The 12,967-nt window shown below is 64.6% G+C and overlaps 3 protein-coding genes across 5 annotated transcripts in view; all 3 read left to right on the top strand.

Annotated features, from left to right (window-relative positions):
- CHLRE_16g648288v5 (uncharacterized protein) overlaps nucleotides 1–397 on the top strand; it is a 1,106-nt gene extending 709 nt beyond the window's left edge. Inside the window, exon 1 of the mRNA XM_043070750.1 lies at nucleotides 1–397. This exon is cut by the window's left edge and continues 709 nt beyond it. The gene's annotated coding sequence lies outside the window, so the exon portion shown is untranslated.
- A 364-nt stretch (nucleotides 398–761) lies between these two features.
- On the top strand, nucleotides 762–5,897 carry CHLRE_16g648250v5 (uncharacterized protein). Its single transcript, XM_043070749.1, has 8 exons — nucleotides 762–1,129; nucleotides 1,423–2,239; nucleotides 2,467–2,570; nucleotides 2,729–3,059; nucleotides 3,366–3,992; nucleotides 4,146–4,406; nucleotides 4,688–5,135; nucleotides 5,320–5,897. The coding sequence occupies exons 1-8, from the start codon at nucleotides 906–908 to the stop codon at nucleotides 5,550–5,552; spliced, it is 3,045 nt and encodes a 1,014-aa protein (XP_042915392.1). The 5' UTR covers nucleotides 762–905; the 3' UTR covers nucleotides 5,553–5,897.
- Nucleotides 5,898–5,971: 74 nt separating this feature from the next.
- CHLRE_16g648200v5 (uncharacterized protein) lies at nucleotides 5,972–12,967 on the top strand. 3 transcript variants are annotated; one of them, XM_043070746.1, is made up of 15 exons: nucleotides 5,972–6,090; nucleotides 6,251–6,305; nucleotides 6,820–6,923; nucleotides 7,213–7,280; nucleotides 7,478–7,570; nucleotides 7,919–8,125; nucleotides 8,313–8,505; nucleotides 9,408–9,545; nucleotides 9,897–10,214; nucleotides 10,390–10,493; nucleotides 10,759–10,822; nucleotides 11,088–11,209; nucleotides 11,348–11,442; nucleotides 11,747–11,841; nucleotides 12,377–12,967. In XM_043070746.1, the coding sequence occupies exons 1-15, from the start codon at nucleotides 6,004–6,006 to the stop codon at nucleotides 12,533–12,535; spliced, it is 1,902 nt and encodes a 633-aa protein (XP_042915390.1). In that variant the 5' UTR covers nucleotides 5,972–6,003; the 3' UTR covers nucleotides 12,536–12,967. The 3 variants fall into 3 exon arrangements, with proteins under 3 accessions (XP_042915390.1, XP_042915391.1, XP_042915389.1); XM_043070748.1 differs by lacking the exon at nucleotides 12,377–12,967 and having other exon boundaries at nucleotides 11,747–12,017; XM_043070747.1 differs by lacking the exons at nucleotides 5,972–6,090; nucleotides 6,251–6,305; nucleotides 6,820–6,923; ... (9 more) ...; nucleotides 11,348–11,442; nucleotides 11,747–11,841 and adding an exon at nucleotides 12,082–12,195.

The following is a 12,967-nucleotide window of genomic DNA, read 5'->3' as shown; positions in this document are numbered from 1 at the left end:
GCCTTCGACCGATTGCCCAGCACCTGTGTGCTCAGCTGGTCGTGGGCAAAGGGCTTTGTGCGATACCGGTACTGTAGGTTCCCCCCTGCGTGTGCATGAAGGATCCAGTATGCCCGTTGATGAATGTAAGGAATGCAACGCAATGTGGCATTCATGCCTGCTCCTGCCGTTTTTTTGCCGCAGCGAACTGCGGCCAGGGATGCACGTTTCCCATGAAAGAGTACATTGCGAGAACCCATTGCAAGATTGCAAGGCCTTTCCGGGCTGTGCTTGGGAGACCCGGTTGGGGTGGCGGTACATCCCGGATTGCCGAAGCGGGGGGGGTTCAGCCATCCCGGATTACTTGGTCATTTGGTCATCTCGGGTTGGCGAAGCGGGGCCCTTGCAGTATTTCGGGGGGGCCGAAACCCGGGGGAGTGGCGACTGCCCCCCCTCCCCAGATTGGCTGTGTGGGCCCAAGTGTGGGCCAAATTTCTTACCCGCGGGGCCCTCCAGGGCCCCCCTTGGCCCCCCTCCTCCAGGCCTTTGCCCCCCCCCCCCCCGCCGCCCTAAGGCCCAACGCCGCCCTAAGGCCCAAGCCACACGGCGCCTGGCATCCAGCACGCCCCTACCGCCATCTGTCGCATTCCCAATTACGGGCAGTATGGTGCGGGCAGGGAGCCACGGCCTTATGCTGCTGTCTGGCTGTCACTTGCTGCTCGGAACCGGGTGCCGCAGTCTTCATATTCTATCCCAGAGACTCCAACACGCAACGATTACACGTTATGTGCCATGGATTGTAGTGGTTTCTGAAGGAACACGGAGCTGCAAACTGCATGCACAGTTTTCCAAGCCCCAGCGCCCGTGCAATTCTTATGACAACAACAATGATTCAGGTGTAAATCTTGGCTAAACAACGCTGTGCCATGTCGCTCGGGCACGACGATGTGCAACACCAATCCGACCAGTCTCTTGAGCATGAGACTGCGATCGAGGATGCATCCGTCATCCATCTGCTGCGTGTGCTCATGGCGGGCGGCTCGGCCGCGCCAGGGGCCGCTCGCGACGGCAGTGGCGACGTTGACATGGAGACGGGCAGCGGCGACACCACACCATCCATGACCGCCGAGGACGCGGGATGCCTGCTCTGGTGAGCATCTTGGGAGGGAGGGGTGCTAGCAATGTAGAGACGGAGGTGAAGGTTGAAGAGGCCACGGGTTGCAGGGGTTCCCCTGCATTTCAGAGCCGGGGGGCCGCGACGCATTAGAGGGCACCCCGCCATTTTCGCATGCTTGCTGCGGGGATGGCTCCATACGATGGCCTCCTGCCAAGCACACCCTTTCTCCCTGCCGTATGTTTGGCTGCCCACTCCCACGCGCAGCCGTCATGACGCCTCCCTGGCATTCTTCCCCAACTCCATCACACTCTCTCGAGCTCCCACAGGGACATGAGCGCCTCCCGGCCTGTGGCTCGCCTCATGCAGCGCTACCGGGCCGCCGAGGCGCTGGAGGTGGTGGCGGCGCGACAGCTGGCGGCGCTGAGGCAAGGCGATGCCAGCGGCGGCGGCGGCGGTGGCGGTGTCAATGGGCTGCCTGACGAGGCTGCAGAGGGCGAGGGACACATCACGCCGCCGCTTGGAGAGCCCGGACCCCGAGCAGGCGGCGAGGCCGGCGCCGCCGCCGCCGCCGCCGGCGGCCTAGACGCCGCCGCTGCCGCTGGGATGGTGGCCGAGGGCGGCGCCGCCGGTGCTGGCGGCGGCGCCGGTGGCGGCGGCTCCACCGTCGGCTCCTTGCGGCTGTTGGAGATCTGTCTGGGCACACTAGCCAACCTGGTCGCCACACAGCCGCTGCAGCTGCAGAGGGCAGGGCCGGCTGGCGGCGGCGGTGATGGCGGTGAGGTTGCTGACGGAGGTGGAGAACCGGGCAGCGCTGCTGACGGCGGACTGGTGGTGGCGGCGTCAGGGCTGTTGACGCTGCTCTTGGCACCGCCGGCGGACGCCGACACTGACGCCGCCGCCGCCACCACTGCCGCCGCATCGGCACCACGTGACATCGCCGCCAGCGGCGGCGGCGGCGGCGGCGGGGTTGCGGCGGCGGCGCCAGCGGCGGCGGCAGAGGCGCAGCCGGTGGTGGTTTGGGATGCGGAGACGGCGGCGGCGGCTCTGGGCGGCGGCGCCTGGGGCGGGCTGCTGTGGCTGGACGACGCACGTGTGCTCTGCGAGCTGTGCCGTCTGTGCAGTGTGGCGCTGAGGGCTGCGCAGGTGAGGGCACAGACACACAGGCACAGAGATAAGGCGCGTACACCCCAGAAGCGCACCCCGCCCGTTGTAAGGAAGGAGAGAACAGAACATCCGCCTGCCAGGGAGCAACGTGCTGTGTCCCGCATTGTTTCCACCTGTGTGCCCCCTAACTTCCTACACTGCCGGTCATCATGATTGGAAGCACCCCTGCGTGTCCCCCTGTGCGCCCACCCCCTGTGTGTCCCCAGCGCTCCACGTCCCGCCCCTGTCTGGCAGCGCTGCGCTCCTCGGCGGCGCTGCGGCGGCTGCTGTGGGTGGCGGCCGCTACAGCCGACCCCCTGCTGTTCGCCAGGTGAGGGGGCGCGCGCGTGCGTGTGGGGGTTTGGGCGCGCGTGTCCCTTGCGCGTGTGGCACTTCCTTACTGTGCGCTTGTTGTGTGTCGGTGCGCGGCTGTTGTCAAATGAGTGAGGCACCGTAAGCTTCAGTCCTGAATCACACGCACGCGTGCAGGTGCCTGGACTTGGTGGTGGCTGTACTGCACGCCTCCGCCGCCGCCGTGCGCGAGGGTGCGGCTGTAGCAGCCGACGCGGCTGCAGCCGCAGAAGCGGCTGTAGCAGAGGCGCAGGCGCAGGCGGAGGCATCAGAAGGCGGGGAGCACGAGGTAGCGGGGGGCGCGGGCGGCCTGGCGGCTGCCGCCATGGCGGCTGCCGCCGCGGCGGCTGTAGCTGCGGATGCGGCGGCTGCAGCTGCTGCGGCTGTAGCCGGGGAGTTGCTGGGGGGCGGGCTGTTGGAGCTGGTACACGCGGTGCTGCGGCAGGCGCTGCGGCAGTGCCTGCCCCTGGTGAGCGTGTGCGTGTGTGTGTGCCATGTGAACGGGAGCGTGCGAGCGCGTATGCACCCAGCAGTAGCCATGTGCTTGTGGTGCTGTCTATGTATTTTGCACCACGCCGGTACGCGCAGCGGCGTTGTGCCGTACACCCGAGTGGGGCTGTTGTGTCTTCTGTCTTGTCGTGGGCGGCTGTGCGGCGCAAGTGCCTTCCTGGGAAAGAAGCACACACAGGCCCATCCGTTGCGCCCGTTTGCGTAATGTACGGCACCGTGCCCCGTGCCGTGCCCCGTGCCCCCTGCCCCATGTCGTGCTGAGCAGGAGGCCAAGTACGGCAACGGTGATGAGGAGTACGGCAGGCTGGATCAGGTGGGGTACGGCGGCGCACGCGAGGAGTACGACATGGATGACAGCGCCGGCCGCCGCCCCGGCGATGGCGGCGCCGCCACCGCCGCCGGCAGCGCCGGCAGCGGAGCTGCCGCTGCGGCTACTGCCGCTGCTACAGCCACTGCTGCTGGCGCTGAGGAGGCTGAGGATGGGGCGCAGGGTGCGTGTGCACGGCCTTCAGGCAGCGTAGGAATGGCTGCAGCTACGGCTCGCCTGAGGTCGGGGCCGGCTGCGTCGGGGGCGGGGTCGTCTTCGCCGCCGCCGGCTGGCGCCACGCCGCAGTACCGCCGTCCGTACGGCACGCCCCCTCGACCCATTGAGAGGGCTGCCCCGAACCCTGGAGACACACAGACGGGGGGCAGGGGCGAGGCTGCACGGGATCGGGAGGCCAGCGGGGGCGCGCGGCTGGGGCTAAGGACAGCGGGTGAAGGAGGGGAGAAGGCGGAGGAGGCGGCGGCGGCGGCTGCGGTGGCCGCTGCGGCGGCGGTAGCGGCGGCAGCGGCGGTGGGCTCGGTGCCGCTGAGCGATGAGGCGTTGGACGCCGCGCTCCGAGTGGTCGAGGTGTGTGCCTGGTCTGATCTGGGCTGGCGGCGTGGTGGGTGTGTGCATGAGCGCCGCGGCAGAGAACAAGTATGATTGCCGTGCATAACTGCGAACTGCCAACCATGACTCCACTCCCAACCCCCCACGCTTGACTCGGCCCGCACACAATAGGAGCTCGTGTCAGAGGCCGGGCCGCTCGCAAGTCCCGAGCTACTGCCGCCCTCGCTGCTGGCATTGCTGATACAGCCAGAGGCGGCAGCCGCCGCTACTGCGGCTGCTGCTGACGGCGCTGCCGCCGCGCCCACTGCCGCCGCCGCCGCCGCCGGGTCCCCTGCTGAGCTGTTGCTGCGTCTGCACCGGCGGCGCGGCCTGGCTCCGGCGCTGCCGGCGCTGCTGGTGGGGCTGCTGCTGCACCACAGCGACTCCATGCAGGTAGCGGGGTGAGGGGGTTGGGGTGAAGGGGCTGGGGTGAAGGGGTTGGGGCTGGGGTTGGAGGTTAGGGGCGGCTGCGGCATACCATACCAGCATGAGTCTTACAGTAGGGATGGGCGCGGTGGGGCGTGGAGAGGTAGGTCGGGCACCGGGTGGCGGGATGACGATACTGGTTGCGACGACCATGCTCCACACCGCCGCCACTCCCATACTGGCGCCGTGTCAGAACACTTGCCTCTCATGTCGTGTGCTACATGGCCACATGACGGCATGTGGCGCAGGTGCTGGAGGGACTGTTGGTGGTGCTGGTGGACTTGGGGCGAGAGGGCCTGCCGCAGTGGGTGGCGGCACCCGACACCGCGCCCGGCGAGGCTGTAGCAGTCGCGGCGCGCCTGGCGGAGGTGCTGAGGGACAGCTGCTACAGCCGGGGGCACGGCGGCGCGGGAGGAGGCGAGGCGGCGGCAGTAGCAGCAGCAGCAGAGTACGACAGTGCCGTGCAGCTACGGCAGGGGGCGTGGTACCTGCTGGCGGCGACGCTGCGCGGCGTCGCTACTGCCGCCGCCGCCGCGGCGGCGGCGGCGGCTGAGGCGGCGGTGACGGCTACAGCCGCAGGGGCCGGGGAGGCGGCGGCTGTAGCGGATGGGGCTGCCGGGTGGCTGGCGGTGGTGCCGACGGCGTGCCGGCTGCTGGAGTCGCTACCAGAGCTGCCGCTGGCGGAAGGCTGCCAAGGTGCGTTTCGTTTCGTATGCCCAAGCTGCGCAATCATGCTTCGCCTGCGTAACTACCTACCGTACCATTTATCGCAACGTGCCTCATTCGTTGCTTCTTTGACAGCTGCCCTGCATACCAGTAACCTTTCGGCCTGCCGTATCCACACCGTACGTGCACCGCTTCCGCGTCGCCTACACCTCAGGCTATGCCCGTGCCAGCTGCGCTGCGGGACTTCAGCTTTTGGAGCTAGCGGCCACTGAGGCAGTAGCAACCGCGGCGGAGGCAGCAGTAGCAGCGGCCCGGCGGCGACACCTGCAGTTGCACGGGGAGGAGCCGGTGGAGGGGGAGCTTGGCGGCGGGGCGCTGACAGGGGAGGAGCGGGAGGGGCTGGGCGGCACGCTCGGTGCAATGATGGCGTCGTTTGAGGGATCGTGAGATGTGGTCGTGTGTGGACTGTGTGCTGGAGCCACCAGTTGATGGTGTTGCGAGTTGGTGGAATGGCGGCCAATCAGTGCACGGACAGCACGGTGCGCTGTCAAGAGGGGGATTGAGAGGGGTTGTAGCGGGGGATTGAACGGGAGGGGGATCGAGAGGGAGAGTTGCTCGCGCGCATGGACGCAGGGGTCACGTCTGGAAAATAAGTTGACACTCGCGAAGCGGCGGGCGTGTCAAAATTATGACAGGCGCTTGTGGAGTGTTGTTCTTTAACGTTGCGAGCTGATGACGGCGTTCAGCTGGAGGGCGAGTGCCCGACTGGCACCACCAACTGATCGATCTCAACGGTTGGCCTCATCCGGAGGGCGCCTCAATGTTCGATTAAAGGTTCGATAAAGGCCTTGATACCTGAGCCTGCAATATACTTACAATCAACTCCAAGCAATTAGAAATGGCGCTTCTGGAGCAGGCGCTTCGCGCCGGGTTGCAGTTTGCACTGACGCCGCTGGGAGCACTGTGCATAATCGCTGGCGTTGCTGTAAGTGTACCTTCAGCTCGCTGCTGGCGCAAATCAGGCGCACCTCGGGGTTTGCCGCGACGTTGCGTATTGCGCCGGGCCAGGCCTGACGTCCAGCGCAGAGGTTTTTAATGGCGCTGAATTGAACTGACACTTTGTGCCATAAATTTATTTCATGCAGCTGACGTGGCTTGGCTGGGCTCCGGTGACGCGCTGGAGGCTGCGCAACATTCCGGGTGAGAGGTCCGGCGTTGCCTTTCGCATCTCCGGAGGACCATGAGACACCGCAAATCGTGGCCAAATTTCGGGCAGCAGGTTTCTTCGATTGGGTCCTCGAAAGGCGCAGCCTGCGTTTTCCGCGCGAAATCGGTGGTGAACACACAGCCGTGGACTCGCCCTGCCAATACTCCGTCCGCTGGGCCCGCGTCAACGGGTGCCATCTCCCACAGACCGTGTGACGGTCACCGACACAAACACCGCTTGCAAGGTTTACAGCAGCGTGTGCGTACATACGTTAGTTGCCTCCACCGGAATCGCGTGTGTGCCGCTTGGTGCCGACCCCAAGCACGTCTCCTTTCCCCATCCACGCAAGCAGCACTCGCTGCCTCCCGCTCCCTACCTCCTGCCCGCCGCCCTCTTACCCTGCCTGCTAGCTAGTCACCCACCACCATCGCTCCCGCTGAACCAACCAACTGCCAACCGACGCACGCACTCGCGCACTTGCACGCCCACACACACACACACACACAGGCCCCTTTGCGCTCCCCTTCCTGGGCCACCTGCCCGCCATCTCCGCTCGTGACCTGGTCCACTTCTGTCACGACGTGGCCCGACAGTATGGGCCCGTGGCGCAGGCGAGTGTGTGTGGATGGCTCATGGCTGTATGGGGGTGTAGATAGACCAGGGCAGGAGGGCTGCTGGTTGCGGGAGAAGGGCTGGTTCTGGGACACGGCTGGTTGGATGAGAGGGAGGAATGCTTGTTGCTCGGGTGCGCGATCACCACTTGCTTGAAGACCAGCAGGCCCAATCCATGTACGGCATGTATTGTGACGATGCGCCCTACCCACCTGTCGCGACGAGGACACGGCGCGCACGCGCACACCCTGTCTTTGCGCTTTGTTTTCCTTGCGCTCTTTAACACAGGTATGGGTGGCTGCGCGGCCTTGGATCGTGGTGTCGGACCCTGTGGCCGCACGCAAGATCGCCTACAGGTGCGCGTGCGTACACACTGATGCACGTTAGTTCGTGTTGGGTAGTGACCGAGTGGTAGTGCGGTACGGAGCGAAACAGGAGTTGGTATATGCGCTACTGCGACTGCGTAAGTTTTCATGCTGCGTAACCTTCGCCGCTTCCTCTTCCTCATCCCCTCCAGTTCATTAAAGAAGTCCCTTACACATGCATGTGACAGGTCTCTGGCCCGGCCGTCCACCGTGGCCTCATTCACGCATGCACTGGTGGGGGAGCCGCGGCAAGTGGACGACGAGTCCATCTTCTGGAACAGGTGCTTGGGTGGATGATTGGGCGGTTGGTTGGGTGATCCGGCGGGCGCGTGATTGGGCGGGTGGGGGGGCGGGTGGGCAGCAGAGGGCGGGGCCGGCACATGCATGTGCATTTGCACGTGCATGCTGCTATGGGGTGCTGGGCGGTGTGCCGTGTGTAATGCCTATCTAGCGTTTGTGGGCCTGCACTTGCACCACCAGTGTGTGCAAACGCGCCGCACACACGCCGCGCCGCCCCGCGCGGCGGGCAGCATTCAAACCTTTCACTGTCCCTGTCTCTGTCCAGTAGTGTCCACGCGCTCTGCGCCTGCATGCACGCACTTGCATGCGCACGCTGTGCACGCATGCAGGGGCCCGGCCTGGAAGGCCTCCCGCCGCGCCTTCGAGACGTCTGTCCTGCGGCCCGACCGACTGGCGGCGCACATGCCGGCCGTACGACGCTGTACGGAGCGCTTCCTGGCCCGGCTGGCGCCGTACGCGGACGGCAGTACGGCAGTGGACATGAAGGACGAGTACGGCGTCATCGCACTGGCCATCACTGGGGAGGTCGCGTACGGGTGGGTTTTGCGACGTATGTGTGCTGTTGTGATGATTTCCGCGCGCGGTCCCGCAAGGCCTCACAATGCAACCGCAGTGCATATGGATGTGGGTTTAAGAGCAGCAGCTCCCGCAAGCGGGTGGTGCCAAGCAGTGGGAACTAATAAACAACACCTACCTCTTGTGCCTCACGTGCCGCTGCCGCAGCGTGAGCTTCTGGCCCAGTGACGAGGACGCGGCGCTGCTGGCTGCCCCTACTGGGGGCAGCGGCGCCGCGACGTCCTCCTCCTCCTCCTCCTCCTCCTCCTCAAAGTCGCCAAGCTCGGCCCTTGTGCGCGCCTGCCACGAGTGCATGGCCTGCTTCGAGCTGCCGCTGGCGACCATGTACCTGCCGCTCCAGGTGCGTGTGTGTGTGTGTGTGTGTGTGTGTGTGTGTGTGTGTGTGTGTGTGTGTGTGTGTGTGTGTGTGTGTGTGTGTGTGTGCGCGCATGTGTGTGTGCGTGCGTGTGGCTGTGTTTGTGTGCGTGCGTGTGGGTGTGTTTGTGTGCGTGTGTTGGTGTGTTAAACACAAAACAAACGGAGCAATGCCGCCAAACACGCGCGGGCAGTTGGACGCAGCGCAGACGGAGAGCGCCATCACAAAACTGAGCATGCCGCCGTCCAGGACGGACACCGTCACCGCGGACTGCGCCAGGACGGACACAGCCAGCGATGTGGGATGGGTCCCCTGATCCAGCTCTCGCTGGCTGTGTCCATCCTGGCGCAGTCCGCGTTGCCGGTGTGCGTCCTGGGGGGTGGCATGCTAAGTTTTGCGATATATGGCGCTCTCTGTCTGCGCTGCGTACAACTGCGCCGCGGATTACCTTCAGAGTGTACTTTACCGCAGCCGACCGACCTGCCGAGCCGAGACGCGCGCGCGCGTGTGTGTGTGTGCGTGCGTGCGTGTGTGTGTGTGTGTGTGTGTGTGTGTGTGTGTGTGTGTGTGTGTGTGTGTGTGTGTGTGTGTGTGTGCCCGTGTGCCCGTGTGCCCGTATGTGCGTGTGCATGTGCTTGTGCGTGCGTGTGAAAAAGCATAGAGAAAACATTGCGCGAAGACAGTGTAACGTATGTGTACGTGTGCGTGTGCGTGTGTGTGTGTGTGTGCATGTGTGTGTGGAAGGAACGCACCAGGGGAATGTATGGGTGTGCTTGCGCGGGCGAGCTAGTAGAAATGGTCTCGCACCCGCCCTCGGTATGGCGCGTCCCTCCGCACCTCCCTCCTCCTGCTTCCGACGCTGCCGCCAATGCCGCCAACGCGCGCAGATGCTGCTGCCTGCGCTGCGGCCGCTGTGGCTGGCACTGGCGGCCGCACTGCCGGACGCGGCCCAGCGGCGCCACATGGAGGCGCGGCAGGCGGTGGCGGACGTCAGCCGCCGCCTGATGCGGGAGTGGCAGCAGCAGGTGCGGGCGGGGCTGTGTGCGGCTGGGTTGCAGCAGCAGGTGTGGTCGGGGCTGTGTGTGGCTGGGTGGCAGCAGCAGGTGCGGGCGGGGCTGTCTGTGTATGGTTCTGTGGCAGCACGTGGCTGACGTGGCTGGCTGGCTGGTGTGGATGGGTGCGGGTGGCGGGGCTTAGGTGATGCCGCCACGTCCCGTCCAGGTAAGTACGCGTGTGCCTTCTGCCTGCTTGCTACATGTCCAGCACAGCAGCTGCTGCCGCTGATCATTGCGGGTTCACATGCCATTGCGGCGACACACAACATTGCTGAGTCATTGCGGGCTCACATGCCATTGCGGCAACACACACGCTCGCAGGCAGCCGCCCGCGCAAATGACAGCGGCGGTGATGGGCTGCTGCTGAAGGACCAAACACCCGTTGTCAACGGTGGTAGCAGCAGCAGCGGCAGCGGCGGCATCAGCTCCAGCAGCTTCCTGGCTGCGATGCTGAAGGACCAAACCGGATCCAACACCGCCTGCGCCAGCAGCAGCGGGACTGATGGTGGCGTCGGGGGCGGGGGCGGCGGCAGCGCCCGCGGCAGCGAGAGCGGCACGGGGCCGCGTGTGAGCGGCAGCGGCAGCGGCAATGGCGGTGGTGGTGGGACGGAGCCGCCGCCACGCATGTCAGAGACCCAGGTGCGGGGCTCGCAAGGCTCGTGTGGATCTGTTGCCTTGCTGACATGTTGCGAGGCCCAAATGACGTTATTTTGTGTGTGTCCACCACCACATGCACCGCTCACACCTGATCGCGCATGTCTCTCACCTCAAATGCTCCCCCCCCACACACACACACGCACACACACACACACAGGTGATCAGCCAGGGCCTGTCGTTCATCCTGGCTGGCTACGACACCACGGGCACCACCCTGGCGCTCACCACCTTCCTGCTCGCACACAACCCCACCACACAAGAGTGCGTATGAACGGCTTGCAGTAGGGACTGTTGGCGGGCGGGCGGGCGGCGGGCGGTCCGGTAGCAGTGGGATTGCGCAAGGCTTGCTTGTTGCAGGAGCACTTATGTGGTTAGGTACCGTGTTAGTTGCTCCCCACCCCCGACCTCTGGGATTTACCTTGCGGCCATGCCATACCCCAACTGCTGCGTGACCTCATGCCAAATCCGCGCGCACACACACACACACAATCATACATGCACACACTCACACACCTGCGTGCCTCAGGAAGCTGCGTGCCGAGCTGGTGGAGAACCGGGAGCTGCTGGACTCGGCAGACGGACTCGCCCAGGTAGATGTGCGTGTGTGTGTGGGGGGGGGGGGAAGTACATGTATGGGGGAAGTAGCAAGGGCCCCAGGCGCAGGTCCCAGTGACGTCCGTGGCTGGGGTAAGGTCAGCAAGGTGCGTGTGTGAGCTTACTGCCTTATCTTCAGTTGTCATCGCGCACCCCCGTCACAGACATACACGATTACCGCAAGCATTGCACCATGTATGTGCGACACACACACATACACGCACACACACAAACACACACACACATCCCCCCAAAACGCAGCTGCCGTACCTGGACGCTGTGCTCAAGGAGTCCCAGCGACTGCACCCGGCGGTGGGGCACTTCTGGCGTGACGCCACGTCCGACATCGCGCTTCCCGAGATGGGAGGGCTGGTCATTCCCAAGTGCGTGACGGCGTGCCATGCGTCTAGCGCTATGTGGTCGATGGTGTGGTGGCGCAGCGCAACCGCGTTGCAATCGCACGTCAACTAGTAATAGTAGTGATGGATTGCATGCTGCGCTCAAAACGCACGTGCGCGCAGGGGCTCTTTCGTGAGCATCTCCATTTACAACATGCACCGGGACCCCGCCCACTGGAAGGAGCCGGAGAGGTTCATTCCGGAGCGGTTCCTGCAGGGTGCGTGCGCGACTGCATAGGGCGTGACTGGGACCGTGGGGGGCGGGGCGTGAGCGTGGATGGGACGTGGGAGTTTGGGCTTGGGCAGCCAGGCACACATGGGCACACATGCGTGCTTGTTTCAGTGGGGCTTGGGCACGCAGGCAAAACACGGTACTCGCATGCATGCCTGGGGGACGCGAGCTTGGTCGTCCGGAGGATGCTTGCTGGTTGAGCTTGGGAGTGTGAAGGCAGGGCAACGCACTGAGATCTCCCAGTCCAATCTTCCCTGCTCGCTCCTTTCCTGTGGTGGGCATGCATGCAGCGACCGGCGGCGCTTTGGGCCCCACGGACCCGGGGGCATACGTGCCCTTCGGCAGCGGGCCGCGCATGTGCGTGGGCTATAAGATGGCGATCATGGTGGGTGCGAGCGTGCGTGTGTGCATGCGTATGTGCGCGTGTGTATGTGTTAACGAAGTGCTTGCTAGTGAATGCGAATGCAAGACGCCGTCGCGAGCTCCAGGCTAGCAATAAACAGCACGAAAGAAGTTAGTGTCAGCGGCAATGCGGTTACTTGTTACCTTCGAGACGAGACACCGGTGCGCGCTCCACGCTGCTCCGCATTCGGCACGCCAAACGGAGTCCGAGTGTCGTGGAGACTGCTGCCGCTTGCAGGGGCGGACGCGTTCCAGCTCGCAACTAGGCTGCTGCCATTCGCCGCGACAACGCGAAACCCACAAAATGCACCCACCTGGAACGGAGCCAGGCGTGTGTGTGCGTGCGTGCATGCGTCGCGCTCTAGCCAACGTCGTGAAAGTACACGCGCGTTTCGCGAGCTGGTAGGTGGTGCGCGTTTGCTTTGCGTGCGGCCACATCACATCCATCACACTCCCTTCCCTTTGTGCTTTCCGACACACACACACATACACACACACGCACGCTCCCTCTCTTGCAGGTGGTCAAGAGTGTGCTGGCGGGTCTGCTGCTGCGCTACCGGGTGGCGCTGCACCCCAGGCAGCCGCTGCCGCTGCGCCTCAAGACCGGGCTCACGCTGGAGCCGGCGGACGGCGTGTGGGTGACGCTGCAGCCGCTGCTGCTGCCGGGCGCCAAGTAGTGATAAGGAGGGGCAGCAGCAGGGCTGACAGGGCTAGTTGGGACAGCAGGCAGGGTTACGCAGCTTACGCTGGGCGCGTGATGATGGTGATGAGGAGGATGGAGATCGAGGAGGAGGAGGAGGATTTTCCCAATCAAAGTGGAGCGCGTGGTAAGAGGTGGCTTCGAGGATGGCTGGTACGTTTGTGGGTGGATCATGTGCATGGCTAGCTTTCAATAAAAAGGCGAATGGGGTCAAGGGCCGTCTAGCCCTCAAGAAAGGTGAGTGTATGTGGTTAGGGGAGCTGGAATCTAGCTACGCTTTAGGTAGGAACAGGTAGGAATTCTATGGAGCCGATGCTGCTGAGAGCCTACGTGCCTTGTGTGCGGTGCTGGCGTAGAAGGTGTGTAAATACGGTGATGGACAGGGGCTTCTGGAAGTGAAAATCTGAAG

This window comes from Chlamydomonas reinhardtii, chromosome 16 (genome assembly GCF_000002595.2).
Source record: "Chlamydomonas reinhardtii strain CC-503 cw92 mt+ chromosome 16, whole genome shotgun sequence".
NCBI classification, from domain to species: Eukaryota; Viridiplantae; Chlorophyta; class Chlorophyceae; order Chlamydomonadales; family Chlamydomonadaceae; genus Chlamydomonas; species Chlamydomonas reinhardtii.
This window is presented reverse-complemented; position numbering and strand designations above follow the sequence as displayed.

Bases quoted from the DNA above. Each gene is read 5' to 3' on its own strand.
- CHLRE_16g648200v5 (XM_043070746.1), top strand. From the start codon at position 6,004: ATGGCGCTTCTGGAGCAGGCGCTTCGCGCCGGGTTGCAGTTTGCACTG. The intron at 7,281-7,477 runs GTGCGCGTGCGT...TGCATGTGACAG, and splicing joins GCACGCAAGATCGCCTACAG to GTCTCTGGCCCGGCCGTCCA. The intron at 10,823-11,087 runs GTAGATGTGCGT...CCCAAAACGCAG, and splicing joins CGGCAGACGGACTCGCCCAG to CTGCCGTACCTGGACGCTGT.
- CHLRE_16g648250v5 (XM_043070749.1), top strand. From the start codon at position 906: ATGTCGCTCGGGCACGACGATGTGCAACACCAATCCGACCAGTCTCTT. The intron at 1,130-1,422 runs GTGAGCATCTTG...GAGCTCCCACAG, and splicing joins GACGCGGGATGCCTGCTCTG to GGACATGAGCGCCTCCCGGC. The intron at 2,571-2,728 runs GTGAGGGGGCGC...GCACGCGTGCAG, and splicing joins GACCCCCTGCTGTTCGCCAG to GTGCCTGGACTTGGTGGTGG.